The sequence below is a fragment of the Manacus vitellinus genome, unplaced genomic scaffold (assembly GCF_001715985.3).
Source record: "Manacus vitellinus isolate BGI_N305 unplaced genomic scaffold, ASM171598v3 scaffold_11_pilon, whole genome shotgun sequence".
NCBI classification, from domain to species: domain Eukaryota; kingdom Metazoa; phylum Chordata; class Aves; order Passeriformes; family Pipridae; genus Manacus; species Manacus vitellinus.
The window spans coordinates 17,752,521-17,773,757 of NW_021938895.1; the positions used below are offsets into that span (position 1 = coordinate 17,752,521).

At 35.6% G+C, this 21,237-nt stretch overlaps 1 protein-coding gene across 4 annotated transcripts in view; it reads left to right on the forward strand.

Moving 5' to 3' along the window:
- ARHGEF10 (Rho guanine nucleotide exchange factor 10) overlaps positions 1-21,237 on the forward strand; it is a 106,965-nt gene that overhangs the window by 80,877 nt on the left and 4,851 nt on the right. For 3 of the 4 annotated variants that reach the window (XM_018088895.3, XM_018088896.3, XM_018088897.3), the window contains 4 exons: positions 270-412; positions 6,403-6,577; positions 13,157-13,279; positions 15,117-16,835. In XM_018088895.3, coding sequence (XP_017944384.1) covers positions 270-412; positions 6,403-6,577; positions 13,157-13,279; positions 15,117-15,631 — 956 coding nt within the window. In that variant the 3' untranslated portion in view covers positions 15,632-16,835. Of the gene's footprint in view, positions 1-269; positions 413-6,402; positions 6,578-13,156; positions 13,280-15,116; positions 16,836-21,237 lie in introns of those variants that run through there. The other variant, XM_029965816.1, reaches the window with a different exon arrangement.

Here is a 21,237-nt window from a genome sequence, read left to right on the forward strand (position 1 = left end):
ACAGCAATTTGAGATTCTTGGATTATCATTTAATCTAGATAAAATTTATTCAATTGACAGATATATGAGTGCTTGGTTTTGAGTTTTCCCTGTAATGTTGTATTATCCTTACAGACCTACCCTGGAAGCTAGAATTAATCATACATAAATCACAGCATAGCTTGAAGTGACAACTCCCAGAAATTCAAACAGTAGGCTTTTCAGAACTGTTTTAAAGCAAAGATCACCATTTGGTTGTGTATAACCTTTCTTCTTCTTTTTTATTCAAGATGGGACATGGAACACAGAACCTCAGAAGACAGTTAAATTGGGAGTTCTGCCTGTTAGAAGTCTGCTTGTGATGGAGGAGACCATTTGGGCTGCATGTGGTGGACAAATTTTTGTAATCAGCACTGTGACGCATTCTATAGAGGTAAACACTTTTAAAAGCATTGCTCAAGTATTATGCTACAGGCTATAAGAGGTGAAACTTTAAAGATTAAAATCTGTTTAGGAAACTTCATGATTTAAGGAACATTTTATTAAACATAGTCTCAGTTCTCTGCCAATGTCTCATTATACCTTGCTTCCTTTTGCCTGCTAGTTTCCATAAGGTGCTTGAACTCATAGAATATTTGGGGCAAGAGATTTTCTTAAAAACAAAATCTGAGGAAAGGCAGCAAAGGAATGAGTGTCTATAGGAATTTCCTTTTAATTACAGAGGACAGTTTAATTAAGGGACTGCCTCTATATAGTTAGATGTTACTTTTACATTGTGGTGATATCATAAAACAGTAATACAGTACAATATAATAAAACTCTGAAAACATTCAGAGTTTTGCTTCTCAGTGGCCTACAAAAATTTGATTTGCATAAGAGCACTTTCCAATGAATAGCCGTACAAAAGCCATCTTTTCTGGAATGAGAGAAGAGTGTTAAGGATTCAAACTCATATTTGTGACCACATTTGCCAGAAAGTGTTAAGTTGTGGAAGTGTTAAGCTCTTGTTTTTGTCAAAATTGCAACTTCCGCCAAAAGAACGTCTTAGTGGTCCAAAGTTAAGAGTTGATAAAACATTAGGAATTAAACTTCTCCTTCAATTTACAATACAGTGTCACTGAATTGCATGATGTTTACAGCCATAAAGTTCTTTCAAACAGGAGTTGTGATGAGCTCACAGCCTCCTTCTTTGTGTGCTTTGTTGCTGCTTTTTTGTTTCATTGATGATCGTGTTTTCTCCCAACAATCGTCTATTTGGTACAATTGATTCTGTGAGTCACTGTCATGGGTTTGCAGGGAAATAGCTAACATCCTAATTTCCTCTGGTTTTTTCTGTGGTTTTTGGGTGATTTGTTTCATCCAAGAAGATGCTTGGATCACATATTTTTCTACTTTGTTTTTCTTTAAGGCTTGTTTGGTTGATGGTTTGAATGGTATGATTAGGGAAAGATTTCTGACGAGTGATTTGGAGAGGTGCTTGGAATGGACTTTATTTAGTTTTACAGCCTCTCGGACACATGGTTACTGTTCGAGAGACTTTGATGACAAATCTCTCTGATTCCCACCAGGAAATGCATAGCAATGGTAAGAGATCACTGATGGATTGTTCCTGTGTGGGGCTGAATATTCACAGCCAGATCTTGGTAAATGTTTGGCAATCCTGGCTTAATTCTGTCACAAAGCTCTCCCTAGATCATATGGTATGGCTGCAGTCAGGGCTATTCTGGGCTGTTTTGGCAGGGGAGAACAAACCCAGAATTAAACAAGCTTTGAGGATTAAAGAATGTTTAAAGCTTCCTCTGTCATAAAGCAGTACAGCACCATGGATTGCAGTGTTGAAAACAGAAGCTCGGAGAGATAAAATTACAAGTATTCTATCAATCTATCTTAGACATGGCAGTTTCATTTTTCAGCTGTTACTACAGGTTTTCCTACAAAAGCATCACAGGAGGTTTTTTCTCATTTCTGGGGTGCTTTGTAAACTAATCCCTCCATTGTATTCAGAGCTCACGTTATTACAGGTCTACTGATTCTTATAGCTATAATTAATATAAACACAATGAATGCTGCAACAAACAACATATAAGAAATGGTGCAACTGGAAATGGTGTGTATGGGTTGAGTAATGTTTTTTCAACACAAATAATTTTGTTCAAGAACATGACAGTTTTTTCTATGTCTGGCTGACGATCAGTCACACAAATACCCATGCCATAGCATGTGATCTTCCTCATAGAACTGTGAGCAAATGATGATTTTTTTGTTGCTTCTCTATGTGCAAGTACTGATCTTATTCTCCTCAACTCGCCAGACTGAACAGCTCACTGTTTTCATTATTGCTGCCTGCTCAGTTGCCTGACTTGTTTTGATAAGTTCCTGGTTTTGTATTTCCAAAAGTGATCTGCTACGATGTCTTTGCCATGTTTATTGGCAATATTGTTTCAATATTATATGATATAAGGCAATTTAAACTCTGTCTATATTGAATATTTATTATTAAATATTTAATAATATTAAAATATTATATTAAAATGTTTATAGAATATAATAATTATATGTATATTCTATATTGTATATACATCTGAGCTGCCTCTTCCTTACTGTGAAGAGCAGAAGCTTTGCTCCATGAAGGGAAGCAGCAACAAGGAAATGTTTGTTCTCCCTTAGTGCTCTCTCTTGTTGACAGTTAGTAGTAATGATTTGACTCAAGATCTTTTGCATAAACTTAAATCTTTACTCTATCAGCAGGAATCCAGGGCTCAACTGTTATTCTTCCCTCTTTAGTGAACTTCTTTATATCTCCATTTGCTTAATGTGGAGATACTCCATAAATACTCCAATACAGATGCTTGTTAGTTCATTGCTTCCTCTATCATGCATACATGCTGTGTGCTCTGTGTCATGTACATTATCTATAAAGGCCCCTGACTAATTTTTAAGGCTGTATTTGTGCAAGCCCATATTCAAGACCATTTTTTAAACTTTATCCTTGTGAGGTACTCTTTACTTCATAGGTATCTTTTGTTTAACTGTGCACTCACCAAGTGCAAAGCTCATTCCATGTCTCCTTGCTTTTCTAAGATTTTTATTTAAGATTTTTTCTTTATTTAGTGATTGTTAATAAATGAGCAGATTTGGCATCCTGTATATTGGGTTTGAATATTATTCTCTTTTCCTGCCTTCCCCTCCCCCCGCCCCCACATCTCTGATATGTATAAGACTCTCAATTCACTTGTTCTAATGATATGTTATTGTCTAATGATATGTTACTGCAATAAAATGTTTTAGGTATTGTATTTTATTGGCACAGTGGCCCAAACTGGCACAATGCCTCAAGGTCCTTGGCAAGGCACATGTGAGAAATGCATCAGTTGCTATTATATATTAATTACATACTCTGATACTCTATCTATGAGGAAGAACTTTGTTACTTAGTTTTGACCCTAAATCTGACAGTTGTATTGCTGTTAGGTATAGACCTACATCCCATATTTTTCACTGTTCCTATAGCCCCTTGCACTTTGAAAAGGCAGTTTGTGTTTGTTTAAAAGCTTCAAAAAATGCGAGAGTATTTAATAGAATAAAGTCACCAGCTGAAGTCATTCCATCCTGGTCTATTTTGTCTTGTTTTTAAAACTTGGCTGACTATACAAGAGGTACACTGAAACATTCAGCTGAATAAACCAAATTAAAATCCCTATACATATATTTTGCCTGAGTACTATATCTTCTTTAAAGTAGTGAAAGTCATTTGTTTTACACTGAAGATGAAGCCCATTATGCATTTCTCATGAAGCTTGAGAAGTTGTGGTTCAGCTCTTGGTGCAGCTGTTTGGTGTAAGTGAGCACCCCTCAAAGAAATGTTCCAGCTATGCCCCACACTGCTGGAACACAGTGAGCTGCATCGAGCTCAGGCAGCCACTATGTCTTCTACAGCTCCTGTGTTGCTATGGATTTAGAAGAAGAGAGCCTGAGGGGGGGAAAGCCAGACTTTGAATAGAGAGGAATGTAGGTATGAAAACTAAGAGAAAAAAAAAATTAAGTTCAATTTTTTTTGATAACACAGAGAATAAGACATGTTTGTTCCTTTGTATCTGTATTTCTTGTTATGAAAAGAAAAAAAAATAGAAGAAAAAGACCAGCTATTAGTCTTCAGACAGACATGTTATTGATACAGATGTCAAAGCTATCCTTAATACAAAAACTTATGCATAAGAAGGTACACGTTTGGGGTATGTTCCTTCTCTCTGTTTGAAGACCCTTTCAATGAGAAGAATAGTTCTTTTTACAGGTTTCTTGTGGTGTTTGCATTATTATGGTTTTACTTTAAATATGTCTCTATTTCAGCAGACAGCTGCACGAATGGCAGGGTAGACTAAGTGGGAGTATAATGAATTGGCTGGTAAAATGGAATGTGACAAAAATGCATGTGTAAGTTGTTTTCAGTGGCACCAACAGAGTTTTCAGCTGTGGTCAGACCACTCCAGAGACAATTAATTTTTTACAATCCACTTTATTTTTCTTCTAATTTCAAACAGTACAAGTTGCTGGTCAGATTCACTTCAGTGGCCTTGGATCTGTCCCTGAGAAGTTCTCAAAAGCCAATCAGTGTAGGGATGTATGAGTTTATAAAGAGAAGTTAATATTTTAAAATGCTATTTGCAGTGAAACATGCATGATGAGTATATCAGAAAATCTAGTCATAAAGAGCTGTTTCTGACTTTGAAAGGTGGGGGGTTTTTATAAATTCTTCTGTTGAATAAATTGTATGATTTTGAAATTGTATTTATCCTCTGGTAAAGAATGAATGGAGGTTACTTCAGGAAAACAGTGAATATAAATGTGTCTGCCAGAGTTGCTTACCTTGCATTCTATAGTATTGTTATTCAGAGTCAAAAGGTAATATATTAACACTCAAAATTGAGCCACTCTCTAGCTGAAGAAAAACTTTTTTCATTTACTAAAAACTGAACATTTGAAGAATAGTGTTAACAAATGAAAACACTTAAAAGATCATTCCCATTATTTTTAAATGGCAAATTTCTCAGTGAAAATACTAATTTATGCAGCAATAAAGTATGAAAAGAAAATTAAGTGCTTAGTAAGCATAATACCAAGTTATGCTTTGTGGAAGCCTAAACTTTTATCCTTTGTCTCTGATCTTAACCTGTTTGTTTAATTTGGATGGAAAATTTGAACTATGCATCTATAACCCTGCTATATTTAGATTTTGATGAAAAATTACCAAAATGTAAGTCTTAATTGTAATACTTGGAAAATTAGTGTACTTTACATGGAGGAACAGACTACCTCTGCATTTTATCTGCAAATATGATGAAGAGTATATAATATGTTAAGTGAATATTAGAGCAGTTACTTACTTCCATATTCTTCATAGAGAGATTTTTATCCAAAGAACAGTTTGTCACTTATTTAGCCAAGTAAGTTTTATGTTTATCAGACTAGCTTTGTGATAATAGCTGGCACAACAATAACTGTGTTTAACTTCAGAGACAGTCTTACTTAGAAGGCAAAACTGGGAGAAAAAAAAATTTCCTTCTTGTTAATGATTAAAAAACTTCACTACAGCTTTATCTTCCGTGTTAACAGGGACATGTAGAGAGATTTCAGCCTTCTAGAGACATGTAGAAGTTGTATGTATAGAGACTCTAGATCAAGGAAAACAGTCTGTCTTCAAACTGTTGTGTTAATTATCTTTAGAAAGAGGATTTTGGCTTTTATAATAAAAAGCATCGATATTTTAAAATATGGGAAAACAAATACTTATACAATAGCTAATACTTGTGAAATTCAGAATCATCAAAAAACAAGCCACAATATTAAGGTGTGGAGCAAATAATTGTGTGTTTGTATTCTTAAACAATCTACTTTCTAAAGATGACTTTTTATTTGATTCTCTGATTTTTGTTCTGAAAAGACCCCTAACAGAACAGAAGAAAAGTATTTTTTATTTGTTGAAAGAGAAGTTCTGCTGTAGATAAAAGTACATCTGTGGTAGTTTTCCCAAAGGAGTATTGATAAAGAAATACAAAATCCTTTTATGTCTGAGGCCTTTTGGGCTTGCTAGCCCCTATCATATGATATTTCTAATAAACAGAAAATCTGAGTTACTCTGTCATTAGGTGGAATTTTGGCTCAAAAGCTGAGAATCCTTCCATACTAATGATGATGTATTTTCAAAAAAAATCTCCCAGGAAAATTAATGTCATATGCAGTTGTCAGAACATATCCTGAGCAAGGCAGAAGAAGCTAGATTTGTCGTTGCCAGAGGATGAAGATAAAGTGCCTATGCTGAATAGCATTTGAACATTCTTCAAATGTTCAGTTCTTAGTAAATTGTAAGAAAGGTTGAATGATGTCTTTGAGTTGCATCTCCCCACAGAGTACTTATTTTTCTTGCAGAACCATTTTGAAGCCCACCAAGAGGAAGGGATGGTAATCTCTCACATGGCTGTTGCTGGAGTGGGAGTCTGGATTGCCTTCACATCTGGATCTACGCTTCGCCTGTTCCACACTGAGACACTGAAACACCTCCAGGATGTTAACATTGCCACACCTGTTCACAATATGTTGCCAGGTAGTTGAAATGCATTGTATGATAACATTTTGTTTTGTCTTTATCACCGTCGTTCCTCCAGTGTTGTAGATTAGACCAGAATCAGAAGGTTCATCTCGGACTTTGAGTCTGATAATGGTTTAATGACTATTTGCTTTAGTAAGTCGCAGTCCATCTCCTGCCCAGGCAACCAATGTGTGCAGTGAGCTGGGTGAGTCACAGCTCTCCTCCTTACAGGTTATAAATGTAATTATATAGATAAGCAGGTGGATTCTTCTGTTGAGTCACATTTTTTGTGTGACTGTAAAGCAGTTGGACAATGTAATCTGCCAGGAAAATGTGTTTACTTTGCAGAGATTAGCATTTGCTTCTGGGACTTAGTATCAAGTACATGATGGTGTCAATTTGCCTAGGGGTTGGACCAAAAAACCACTTGCTTAATTTTTGTTACCTCAGTAGTCCCAGTGAACTCAGCTGAACCACTCACTCACAAGCTGCCATTTTGGAGTGTGTTCAGCTGACTGGAGCTTTAATTTGTTGAATTAAATAATTAGTCTTACAAGTTAAGATGAAACCTGTGGTTGTTAGGATAAAGTTTTACAGCTCTTTAACTGTTTTAAGACAGAAGATTTTCAATCACTCCCCAGTGTCACAGGCAGTTGCACTGGCCTGTAAAAGTTTAACAAGTGAGGGACAACGACCTCAGCGTTAGCAAGTGTGTCAGGTGGGAGCTGTGGCACTGCTGGGAAAAGGGATGGAGGGTAAACTGATACTGGCAGGGCTGAGCATGAGGTATCCAATAGGCAACTATTCTTTCTGTCTTTCCCTGTTTGTAGACTGGAATAGACCAAGCTTCTGCAGTTTTTATGGGTGACGTGGGTGCCAGCTTTATTGCTTAGTTTTTCTAGCAGAAGCCAGTTCTTCCCACACTGAGATTATATTTGTATTCTCACAGGAGTTAGGTATAAATCTTACATGAAAAATGTTTCACTTCTTCAGACTCTGTCTTCTTACCATGTTTTCTTTCAGATGACATTAGCTTTGCAATAAAGCTCTATTATAAATTGTGTCTAGTTATATCATGTTCTGGACAGGGTGTTTTTTACATGTGGTATTTGACTGTAGATCCAACACTGAACAGCAGGAAATACCCTGCCTCTAAATAGATTATTTGATTGAATTTATCACAGTTACACAAAGAAATCAAGATCAGTTGTAAAAAGATTAACTTTTAACATGTTCTGCTGTTTATAGTGGGAGAAAAGGGAAGTACAGCCTATCTTATATGTATTTTCTGCATATAAAACTCTTCAAAAATTTGTGTTCATTGCCATGGTAATAAAACTGCTGATGTAACATACCATTATTTTTGGAAAAGAGTTTTAGCTAATTATATCTCTTTGGTGTCATTCTTACCCATTTTAGTTCCTCTTTTTTTTTTTTTTTTCCCCCAGAGTCTTCACAAAAAGCACACCAGTGAATGTAAATGGAAATTTATTTTGGGAGTAGAATATTATTACGGCAGATGTTCCAAGGGGGAATCCATTCTAAAAATGAAATGAATTTCAATTATTTAGCAGTAGCTCTTGGGCCTGTTTATATGATCTCAAAAATGCTGCAACAACAAAAGCTGAAAGACAGAGTAGTAGGAGGTTTACATAATAAAGCAGCTAAATAATAAATCAAGTTCTGCATAGTATATACTGAGATTAAAAACCAAAAAAAAACCCCAAAGTGAAACAGTGAAATACAACATGGTGAAATAGCTGTGTATTTACAAGATATGTATTTGCCTTCACTGGGGATTTTTAGGACTTCTAGTTTTAAAGGAAACACCTCTGTTAGTTTTCTGAAATCCAAAAGGAGTTCCTTAATATGCAAAAATAAGAGATAAGTAATAATTCAAGGTATTGAAATGAGAGAGAAGAAATTGGTGTAAAAATATTGCTAAGAGTCTTAAGAATAGAGATTAAAAAGGCAAGATCTCTGTATAACTGAAGAAGCTGGAGTTCTTTTCCCAGGATTTTAGTAGGAACAATATATACTATTTGCCCAATAGATTGCCTGGAGATGTCATCTGCATCTTTACTTCAAGTAAGGTAAATGCAATGAATTTCTCTCCATGAAGTTAATGAAATTATTTTGTTGTTATACAGTAGAAGAAAAGCTTAGGAATGGTTACTGTGAGTTACAGTGCTGTAGTAAAACACTTAAAAGACAGCTGTAGTAACTAATTAAGATAGAGGAGTAGGAGGGTCTCATAACCTCAATAATGAGTTCTCATAGCATTAGATTTTCCCAATTTGTTCTTAGGAAGAGATGGCTTTAAATATCACTGGTTGCTCTCCTTGTTGTAAAGGATGTGCCTTCTGTGCTTTGGGGAAGACAACCCTGCAGCACAGTTGACAGGACAGAATCACAGAGGATTGAAATGGCACAGGAGGTGATTGTCCCTATGATATGGCAAAGTTTAGTAATGTAAAAAAGCAGACTGTGTCTGGCAGAATCTTTTATTTGCTGCATGTAATTTTAAATCTGTGGCAGTCTACTTATAAGGAATGGAGCTGAGAGGGCTCTCGCTTTTTGGAATTATGGGAAATTTGTGTCTAGGAGCGCAGGACTGGCAATTAAACCAGGGGCACAGAGGCAACCGTGGGATAGACATTTAGTCCAGACTGATCTGCAGTACCTGTACTTCACATATCTTCAGAAATACTTCTTAATAAGGTATAACAAGATTGTGTTCTATAACAAAAGATCAAGTGGCATGTGAGAAAGGTAGAGAATGGCTGAGGAAAAGAGCATCTTCATTGGTTTAGCTACTTGGACCTATTTATTTTGCTGTCTTGTAATCCACAGTACAGCCCTGTTAGCTGAACAGAGGGCATACTGAGCAGCAGAAAAAATAATCTATTAACATTTAAAGACAAATATACACACTTCACTAGTGCAATGCACTTCATTTGTAGAGCAAATTTATGCTTAATTTTTATGATCTGTAGTTGAAATATCAACAAAGGCAGTTTTTCACCAGCCTTTATCACAACTCACACCAAAAAAATTGTATTGTATGTGAGCAGACAGTCCACTTGTTTTTTCATAGTCACAGTCAGTATTTTCCTTATTCAAGAACATCCTTAAACATGTTTTTGCTTTCAGCTCTCTAAGAGTTTGTCCTTTTTAAAGAGATTGCTGTGACCTTGATACTTCATTGATCATATGGACAATGACAGGTTACCTGTTCAACAAAGAGATGATTTCTGCTTAAGTTACTATATTCTGTTTATATCCATATATCCTCTAATGGCATGTGTATTTCCTGGAAACAGATGAGAAAAGCAAAAGAAAAAAAAAAAGTATCACTTCCTCCTTGCAGAAAACAAGCTCTGCTTTGAGGCTTTAGAGCTTTCTTTTGTCCCCATCCCACCAGGTGACAGACCATTAAATGCAGATGCTTTATGATCGTACTGCTGGGAAATTATAAAGAGATTGGGGAAAACTTCGGGTTGGCCCAACAGATCTGTACAGTGGACTAGTTTTTTACATAGTAAGAGCAGCATGGCCAAATAAAGGATATGCAGCAATGTCCTTACACCTACCTGGGGTTGACTTCAGAAGATCTAAGAGGATTTACCCAGGTCTGGTGCTTGTTGGAATGGAGACCTGAGAAGGGTGAACACAGCAGAACAAAGGCAATAAAATAATTTGTCCATGTATAAGCTTAATGGTTGACTTCAGTTCTTTTTAAACTCAAGACCTTGGTCAGATTATTTTACAGGTTTCAACAGTTTTATCTGCATTGGGACAGTGTGATCTAAATGTTGGCATTTAAAGATGAGTATTTTATTGGTTTTGGCATTTATGTTTATCATTTTCCCTTCTTAATTTGTTAATTTCTGTACTTACTGCATAATGCATTCTGGAGAATTGGTTTGACTTTTTTTTTCCCCTCTAAATTTGAAATCTATCAAAACAAAAAGTCAGAAAATAACAAAGAAAAGTATGATTTCAAACCGTAAGAAGATAAATTAATATTTTAAATTACTATTTTTTTTAATCTATATGTAATTTTTTTAGTTGATTCTTGTTATTTCAGTTGCAGATGTTTCCTGCTTTTCCGAGATTTCACAGCAAGGGATTTTCCTTTTGACCTCCCTATAGTTGGTTCATGCTTTAGGTTATGCTCAGTGTTTAAGATTCTAAATTGCTGTGTGATAATTTGCTATTCTCACCTATGGAAACAGTAACGGGTATTGCCAGTTTTCCCAGGTAAAAATTACTGTTTAAAACTTGCTTCACATTTGAGGTATGAAATTAGTCATATAATTTTACATTTTAAATACTTTAAAAAAGCATTAAAGATCTGTTGTTTAAAACTATGAGCATCTTGCTTCTGCAAGGGATTTGAGAGACAACCATGCACTTAAGAGTTTTTGATAATTTTAAAAATTAAAAAATTGTATTTAAGTATTTCTGTAGTTGATAAAACAAGCTCTAAGGGAAATGGAGTGAGGTTAAGGGAACCTGTTAGTACCTTGCACTTGCTGTGGCACAAGTTATGGGAGAGGGCTCATGTTATGTATAATTTGAATGAGCCTGAACTCTAAATCACGGAATTCAAATACCCATTTTTGAAAACTCCAAAACACAGAGGTGCTTGGGCATTACTGTTAGAACTATGTTTGTGCTGAAGGAGTGCCTTTGTGTGCTTTGTTTTGGAAACTAAATTAATCCCATTAATATCTAAAAAAAAAGCCAAAACAAACAAAAAAAAATCCTAACACCAAATCAACTGAACAAGAAACCCATAAAAAATGCAAACACCAAGCTTCAAAAGACTTGTAATTTGTCTACAACATAGACCATCCATGCTTATTTAGCTGAGGAGGGATGATGCAGTCCTACCACCATAAACACCTGTAGTTTATGGAAAACACCATAGGAGTCTCTAAAGGTCTGCACAAGCAGATGGAGCCTTTTAAACTTACTTATCCTTGTTACACTTGCCAAAGATGACCTAGTCATTGTACCTTTAGAGTGTTTTAGAATGTGCTTTTAGGTGGACAGAGCTTGGATGCCAGATCTGACCCCCTCTGTGCGCCTCTCAAAACTCACCATTGCTGGGTTAATACTTTGTTTCTCCAAAGTTCTGTGAAGAAAGACTTGAACTGTGTTCTGCCTCCTGATTTCCAGTTGAGTGGTTTGGGCTACAGTCTAGCTGCTCCTTCCCTGCTTTCCCAGTGATTCTGCAATTTATATATTCTTGGATGCAAGCTTCAAGGGACTAAACAGAAAACACGTTCATTTGTGATACACTGTAATTGAGGTCCTTTTCCAAAGTGTGGAACGTGTGGGTTCATTCAAGTTACATCAGATGTGAAATCCAAATTCCTGACTTACTAATGAATTGAGAGCTTGAACTTGAGAGCTATGATGAAGGTGGAATGACTTCTCTACATATACAGTTAATAATAAATTGAAGAATGTGTATGTTTTGAACCTGAAGGCTTTGAGCAGAGTTTAAATGCTCCTCCTCATAAACTTTGGCAAAATTTTGGTCAGGCCATAGTTTCTATTTCTGAAATTTGTCAAGACCATTTTGAAAATCCATCTAAACTGAACCAAACATATTTAGTAAACACTACAAGCAAAAATTACTTAAAATTAGAAAAATAGTGGTCTCATAAATAATATTGTAGAAAATCACAGAATCACAGAGTCAATTTGATTGGAAGTTACCCTGGAGGTCATCTTGTCCATCATTCTTGAAGCAAGCCTGATTAGACCTGGTTGTTCAAGGTCTTGTCCAGTCAAATTTTTAATATTTTTTGAGAGGATGAAGATTTCACAATCTGTCTGAGCAACCCATTGGAGTTTTTTATCGCCTTAATGATGAAGCAGTTTTTCCCTACTTAGAATACAATTTCTCCACGCACCAAATTTGAATTTCCTCATGCCCCAAATTTGATCCATTGCGTATTATCATATCACTGTGCACATCTGAGTAGAGCCTGACTCTGTCTTCTGTGCATCCTTTCATCAGATACATGTAGATAGCACTTATTTTAGTCTCTCTAGTCTCCTGATCATCTTGGTCTCCTTCTACTGGGCTTCTTCCAATATGCCAATGCCATTCTTGTATGGAGGGGACCAAAACTCAGAGAGGGGGACACAGCACTTCTAATACAGTTTCACAGAATAAAAACTAGGAGAGAAAAAAGTAATGTGAGCAGGTTTGAGTCCTGAGTATATTGTGTTATGGCAATATAATTGCGAGTATCGTGAAGTGAAATGCCTTTCAGTTTTATTATAGGGAATATACAAACATAGCCTATTCATAAAAAGCATGTTTGTAAAGACAGTCTATGTCTACCCTTAGATACTACGATTTAGAGATTTAAGGCAGAATGTTTCAAAAGTTTAATAGTATTTAAATTGTCATATATGTAAAGTGTAATCCATAATCCAGCAGAATATTTACCTTTGTGCTGAGTGCTTTGCTGAATGAGATAGTACAGCTGATTGTGTTTGCCTGAAGTCACTCTGATCTAGGCAAAGGTCATCACTCTTCAGTAATGGAGCACTTCCTAAACTTCACAGGGCAGCAGCGTGTCTCTGTGACCAGCCTCCTGGTGTGCCATGGTTTACTGCTGGTGGGAACAAACCTGGGTATAATAGTAGCGTTACCAGTGCCTCGCTTGCAGGGGATTCCCAAAGTAACTGGTGAGTGAAATTTCTCAAACGCCTCATGTACTGAAGAAGCCATTTCTCTGCTGTCAGTAACTTCAGTGAACCTGGCAAATTATATGTATTGTTTAGATAAATGACAGAGCTTTGTGATGAAATTACACTTGCTGCTCTTCATAAGCTTTACAGTATATCCAAGTACTTGACTAGTTGTGTCTCAGTTTTTTGAGCTGGGACAATGTTTTTTCTTTAGGGTATAAGAACAGGATAGGCATTAATCTTGTCAGAGTACAGTCAAATACATGGAGATGAGAAGATAATGCAGTTTTTCTTTCAGATTTGAGGAAAATACATGCATTAGGTATATAGACATAGATATACCTAATTCAGCATGTTGCTGATTGGTTTCCCCCAAACAGGAGACTTGGAATACATGAGAGTAAAAATATTTCATTTTTTTTGACCATGACCAAGGTTTTTACATTTTGGAGAGGTATATTTATTGAGTTACTTTCATATTACCCCATTTGAAATACAAATGCATGAATGCTGCTGCATCACTTTACTAATGTTTAAACTACTAGCAGAAGCAAGATTTTAAAAGTATGTTTAAAAGGGGCTTTCCCCCAATGTTTTGGGTTCAGAATTCTGTTCGAGCTTCTGTGCTGTGGAGGGAAGCTGGCAGATTTTCTGAGGCAAGCTGTTTGCAGCTTCCTTCAGGGAAAAAAAAATGCTTATGTAACTTCGCAAAATGAAAATGAAATCCTCTGTGTTCAGCAAAACACGCAGCAATAATGTGGTATGACACAGGATAAATGCTCCATAAAAATCTGGAACCTATGTTAGATGAAAATAAATGCAATACAACAAAATGCATAGTTTCAGAATAAAAAAATCTCTCATTCTTCCATTTCCTGTTTTTATTATTGTGGTTTATGTCATGTATTCTTGCATTTATTTGGGGTCAAGATTTTTCAGATTTCACAGATCTAGTAACATTACATTTAGAAACCTGTTTTTTAGTCTTTGATAACTGTATTTTGAACTCAAAAATTGTGGCTTTTGGTGTTGTGCTTCCAATATTGATAATTCATCTTTTTATGATTGTGCTTTCTGTAAAAGAATGTGTTTTCTTATAACTTGGAATGCATCAGGGAATTAGGGATTGACATAGTGATTTATAGGGTTTGTGGGCTTTTCCCCTTGAAAGCCTAGCTCTTTTTCATATTGTAGATTATTTTGTAGAATCCTCCTTTTTTTTCTTCCTTTTTTACTGTAAAAGCTACATATAATATTACAGCTTCTGAATTTGGCCATATGCAATTTGTTTTTCATACATTCTAATGATTTGCACAGCCTAAATCTTCCTGTTCAGTCATTTCCTTATGAATCCATCATGGTAACCAGACAACCATCCAGAAGGATGAGTTTTAGTTCCTGATGTATAGTATGGAAGGGTCTGTTCTGATGCTATTCTGAAGACGTACAGGGGTAGCACAGGATTGTTTGTGGATTACTGGAGAAAACTGAGTATTAAATTTGTGTCAATGCCAACAAAGAGAAGTTGGCAGTGTTTCTGTGCTCACACTGTTGCGAGGATAAAACACAAAAGTATGTCAACTAAAATTCATAATGCCATGTTTCAGCTGATTTATTAGTACAGTTCTAAAACACTTGTGGTATAATACATTACTTCTATGTACTTCTTTTTTTCCTGTAAATAGTGTACACATGAGGGGAAAAACAGACTGGATACATATAATAGGGTTTTAAGAGTTATGCTTTTCTGAGCAAATTTCATGAACTAATTATGGTGGAACACTGTGGCCAAATAAATAATGTTCTTTAATTGCATCTTTTTTTTTGGCTCCAGGAAGAGGAATGGTGTCATACCATGCACACAATAGCCCAGTCAAGTTTCTTGTAACAGCTACATCTATAAACAAGAAGAACAGAAACAAATTGAGGAACAGCCTGCCTCCTGGCTCAGAACCTAAGGACGAGGACCAGAAGAACATTCTGCTCACTGAAAGACCAGGCTCTTCCCTTAGTAACACCCATGACACTGCAATTTGGCTGGGAGGTTCAGCAGGGTCCATTGCACAAAGAAGTGACTTGTCATCATCTTCTGGATCCCTTACTTTGTCTCATGGATCAAGTTCCCTAGAACACAGACCAGAGGACAGTAACATTTATGAGCTTCTGAAGGATCAAAATATCTCATTTAAAAGTAAAAGACAGAAATCTAAGAAAATGAAAGCGAGTTCAGTATTAGTGATTTCTGGTGGCCAGGGACACAGAAGAGTGAACAAGAAGACCAAGCAGCAGCGACAAGATGAACTAGTGTCTTCAGTGATGGTTTGGCAAATCCCACTCTTAAATATATAACTGAACTAAATTCAGGATCCTTTCTGCTATTAAAAAAGTCTGTTATCCTTTTCCAGCAGCTTAGGACCCAAACAGATAGAATTTATACACTTGGAAGCAATTTCAGTAGGCTTGGATCACAGGATTAAGGGTGCAAGACAGTCTTCACATACTTAGAACATTCTGCAGTGTTAGAGTACTGGAAAATGTTTAGCCATTGGTACTGTCCTTTATACTTAAAACAAAAAGCAACTGTTAGGCACCTTTAAATGGTTTTAGAATCTCTTACCTTATTTATATTCACATTTATAAATATCATAATTATGTTCTGTAGCACTTAGGGAAGGCAAGTAAGACATGCCATGTCTCATGCTGATTTCTGCTTATGTAAATCAGCTATTCTTTCTTTTTCCAAAGTAACATATTGCATGGACTGTAGATTTTAACAAATTAGCAAATAGTTTTAAACAATTAGTAGTCTAATGCAAGCTAATATTAATTTGGAAATAACTATGATAGTTTATAATATCATTCTGCAAACCCAAGTTTGGCTGGGACAAAACCATCTACATTAATTGATTGGTATTTGTTTATTTCAACATATAACATAGATTTTTAAAATATTAATTTCTAAAGCTCAGTTTTATTAAAACTGTTGCAGTACAAAAAGCACACTAATTTTCTTGGTAGGTGCAATGTGTCTGCAACTTGCCTTTGTTATACAGAGAAAGTTGCAAAGATTCAGTGGCCTTGGGCAAATAGAAAACACAGATACAGGACAGTTGTGCATTGTAGAGCTCCTAACACATTCTCCCCCTGGCAACTCACTATCAAAGCTAAACATGGACTGTACCACTTTTAAGGAGGCATGCACATCCAGTACATTAATAATGAAATTATTAATTAAGTCATTAATTGGGAAGAAATAGACTAATATTGGAATATCTATAGGAAGTGCAAGTAATCACTGTAGGTCCTATGTTGTTTGAGTTGTGCTGTGCCTTCAGGCAAACATCAATCAAATAATGTCACAGGGCAACAGCAGAGATATAGTCATGTCTGAGTGGTGGACATCTCTTTTCACCCAGTTTCATCAAAGCATGGTCATGTAAATGGGTGTTGGGAAAACAGCATGCACAGCTTCATTCACTGAGACAGACAGGCAGTGGCTTTGGCAGTGTTAGGGGGCTGTAAGTAGAGATCTGATTGATGTTTTATTATGAATTGATGTATTTCCAAAGGAATCATTGAATTCGGGATTCCTACTGAAATTGCCTTTTGCACTAGTCTCTGCACATGTGAAATATAAGACAAAGGCTTCAAGCTCATAAAGACATTGCCAAAACTGGTGATGAGGACATCCTTAAGTCAAAATCTGTTTAATACAGTTAACATGTTGAATGGAGTCTATGGGAACATCCTTTTCCCTCATCAATAGACTGAAATACAGAGAAATTAGGATGATTAAATTTCAGTTGAGTATGTTAAGAACTCTAATACTACCCATCTGTTCAGTGAAATGCAAATTAAGTATATCTGAAGTCAAATATTTGTCAATAAACCAAATAAAACTTCTGGCTACTTTGGTACCATTCTTATCCCAATAAGGGTGTGGTTTGCCCCGAAATTACTTCTGCAACATCTAATACAAACTGCTTGATTCCACCATGTTTTGTTTCAATCTGCTTGGTTTAAACCAATATCAACCATAATGGCAATGTTTCCTAGCACATAACATTTCAAGGTCAACAGTACTAGAGACTGAAGTATTTTGTTTGATACAGCAGTAGGGTTGTAAAATGTTGCTGAAATTTATTTTCTTAATTTTGCAGCAGATTTGTGTATGTCTTAAATTTTCAGTCTGTCTGCTTTAAAAAGCAAATNTGATACTGGCAGGGCTGAGCATGAGGTATCCAATAGGCAACTATTCTTTCTGTCTTTCCCTGTTTGTAGACTGGAATAGACCAAGCTTCTGCAGTTTTTATGGGTGACGTGGGTGCAGCTTTATTGCTTAGTTTTTCTAGCAGAAGCCAGTTCTTCCCACACTGAGATTATATTTGTATTCTCACAGGAGTTAGGTATAAATCTTACATGAAAAATGTTTCACTTCTTCAGACTCTGTCTTCTTACCATGTTTTCTTTCAGATGACATTAGCTTTGCAATAAAGCTCTATTATAAATTGTGTCTAGTTATATCATGTTCTGGACAGGGTGTTTTTTACATGTGGTATTTGACTGTAGATCCAACACTGAACAGCAGGAAATAACCTGCCTCTAAATAGATTATTTGATTGAATTTATCACAGTTACACAAAGAAATCAAGATCAGTTGTAAAAAGATTAACTTTTAACATGTTCTGCTGTTTATAGTGGGAGAAAAAAAGGGAAGTACAGCCTATCTTATATGTATTTTCTGCATATAAAACTCTTCAAAAATTTGTGTTCATTGCCATGGTAATAAAACTGCTGATGTAACATACCATTATTTTTGGAAAAGAGTTTTAGCTAATTATATCTCTTTGGTGTCATTCTTACCCATTTTAGTTCCTCTTTTTTTTTTTTTTTTCCCCCAGAGTCTTCACAAAAAGCACACCAGTGAATGTAAATGGAAATTTATTTTGGGAGTAGAATATTATTACGGCAGATGTTCCAAGGGGGAATCCATTCTAAAAATGAAATGAATTTCAATTATTTAGCAGTAGCTCTTGGGCCTGTTTATATGATCTCAAAAATGCTGCAACAACAAAAGCTGAAAGACAGAGTAGTAGGAGGTTTACATAATAAAGCAGCTAAATAATAAATCAAGTTCTGTGTAGTATATACTGAGATTAAAAACCAAAAAAAACCCCCAAAGTGAAACAGTGAAATACAACATGGTGAAATAGCTGTGTATTTACAAGATATGTATTTGCCTTCACTGGGGATTTTTAGGACTTCTAGTTTTAAAGGAAACACCTCTGTTAGTTTTCTGAAATCCAAAAGGAGTTCCTTAATAAGCAAAAATAAGAGATAAGTAATAATTCAAGGTATTGAAATGAGAGAGAAGAAATTGGTGTAAAAATATTGCTAAGAGTCTTAAGAATAGAGATTAAAAAGGCAAGATCTCTGTATAACTCTGAAGAAGCTGGAGTTCTTTTTCCAGGATTTTAGTAGGAACAATATGTACTATTTGCCCAATAGATTGCCTGGAGATGTCATCTGCATCTTTACTTCAAGTAAGGTAAATGCAATGAATGTCTCTCCATGAAGTTAATGAAATTCTTTTGTTGTTATACAGTAGAAGAAAAGCTTAGTCAGGAATGGTTACTGTGAGTTACAGTGCTGTAGTAAAACACTTAAAAGACAGCTGTAGTAACTAATTAAGATAGAGGAGTAGGAGGGTCTCATAACCTCAATAATGAGTTCTCATAGCATTAGATTTTCCCAATTTGTTTTTAGGAAGAGATGGCTTTAAATATCACTGGTTGCTCTCCTTGTTGTAAAGGATGTGCCTTCTGTGCTTTGGGGAAGACAACCCTGCAGCACAGTTGACAGGACAGAATCACAGAGGATTGAAATGGCACAGGAGGTGATTGTCCCTATGATATGGCAAAGTTTAGTAATGTAAAAAAGCAGACTGTGTCTGGCAGAATCTTTTATTTGCTGCATGTAATTTTAAATCTGTGGCAGTCTACTTATAAGGAATGGAGCTGAGTGGGCTCTTGCTTTCTGGAATTATGGGAAATTTGTGTCTAGGAGCGCAGGACTGGCAATTAAACCAGGGGCACAGAGGCAACCGTGGGATAGACATTTAGTCCAGACTGATCTGCAGTACCTGTACTTCACATATCTTCAGAAATACTTCTTAATAAGGTATAACAAGATTGTGTTCTATAACAAAAGATCAAGTGCCATGTGAGAAAGGTAGAGAATGGCTGAGGAAAAGAGCATCTTCATTGGTTTGGCTACTTGGACCTATTTATTTTGCTGTCTTGTAATCTACAGTACAGCCCTGTTAGCTGAACAGAGGGCATACTGAGCAGCAGAAAAAATAATCTATTAACATTTAAAGACAAATATACACACTTCACTAGTGCAATGCACTTCATTTGTAGAGCAAATTTATGCTTAATTTTTATGATCTGTAGTTGAAATATCAACAAAGGCAGTTTTTCACCAGCCTTTATCACAACTCACACCAAAAAAATCGTATTGTATGTGAGCAGACAGTCCACTTGTTTTTTCATAGTCACAGTCAGTATTTTCATTACTCAAGAACATCCTTAAACATGTTTTTGCTTTCAGCTCTCTAAGAGTTTGTCCTTTTTAAAGAGATTGCTGTGACCTTGATACTTCATTGATCATATGGACAATGACAGGTTACCTGTTCAACAAAGAGATGATTTCTGCTTAAGTTACTATATTCTGTTTATATCCATATATCCTCTAATGGCATGTGTATTTCCTGGAAACAGATGAGAAAAGCAAAAGAAAAAAAAAGTATCACTTCCTCCTTGCAGAAAACAAGCTCTGATTTGAGGCTTTAGAACTTTCTTTCATCCCCATCCCACCAGGTGACAGACCATTAAATGCTTTATGATCGTACTGCTGGGAAATTATAAAGAGATTGGGGAAAACTTCAGGTTGGCCCAACAGATCTGTACAGTGGACTAGTTTTTTACATAGTAAGAGCAGCATGGCCAAGTAAAGGATATGCAGCAATGTCCTTACACCTACCTAGGGTTGACTTCAGAAGATCTAAGAGGATTTACCCAGGTCTGGTGCTTGTTGGAATGGAGACCTGAGAAGGGTGAACACAGCAGAACAAAGGCAATAAAATAATTTGTCCATGTATAAGCTTAATGGTTGACTTCAGTTCTTTTTAAACTCAAGACCTTGGTCAGATTATTTTACAGGTTTCAACAGTTTTATCTTCATTGGGACAGTGTGATCTAAATGTTGGCATTTAAAGATGAGTATTTTATTGGTTTTGGCATTTATGTTTATCATTTTCTCTTCTTAATTTGTTAATTTCTGTGCTTACTGCATAATGCATTCTGGAGAATTGGTTTGACTTTTTTTTTCCCCTCTAAATTTGAAATCTATCAAAACAAAAAGTCAGAAAATAACAAAGAAAAGTATGATTTCAAACCGTAAGAAGATAAATTAATATTTTAAATTACTATTTTTTTAATCTATATGTAATTTTTTATTTGATTCTTGTTATTTCAAAGTATCTTTTCAGTTGCAGATGTTTCCTGCTTTTCCGAGATTTCACAGCAAGGGATTTTCCTTTTGACCTCCCTATAGTTGGTTCATGCTTTAGGTTATGCTCAGTGTTTAAGATTCTAAATTGCTGTGTGATAATTTGCTATTCTCACCTATGGAAACAGTAACGGGTATTGCCAGTTTTCCCAGGTAAAAATTACTGTTTAAAACTTGCTTCACATTTGAGGTATGAAATTAGTCATATAATTTTACATTTTAAATACTTTAAAAAAGCATTAAAGATCTGTTGTTTAAAACTATGAGCATCTTGCTTCTGCAAGGGATTTGAGAGACAACCATGCACTTAAGAGTTTTTGATAATTTTAAAAATTAAAAAATTGTATTTAAGTATTTCTGTAGTTGATAAAACAAGCTCTAAG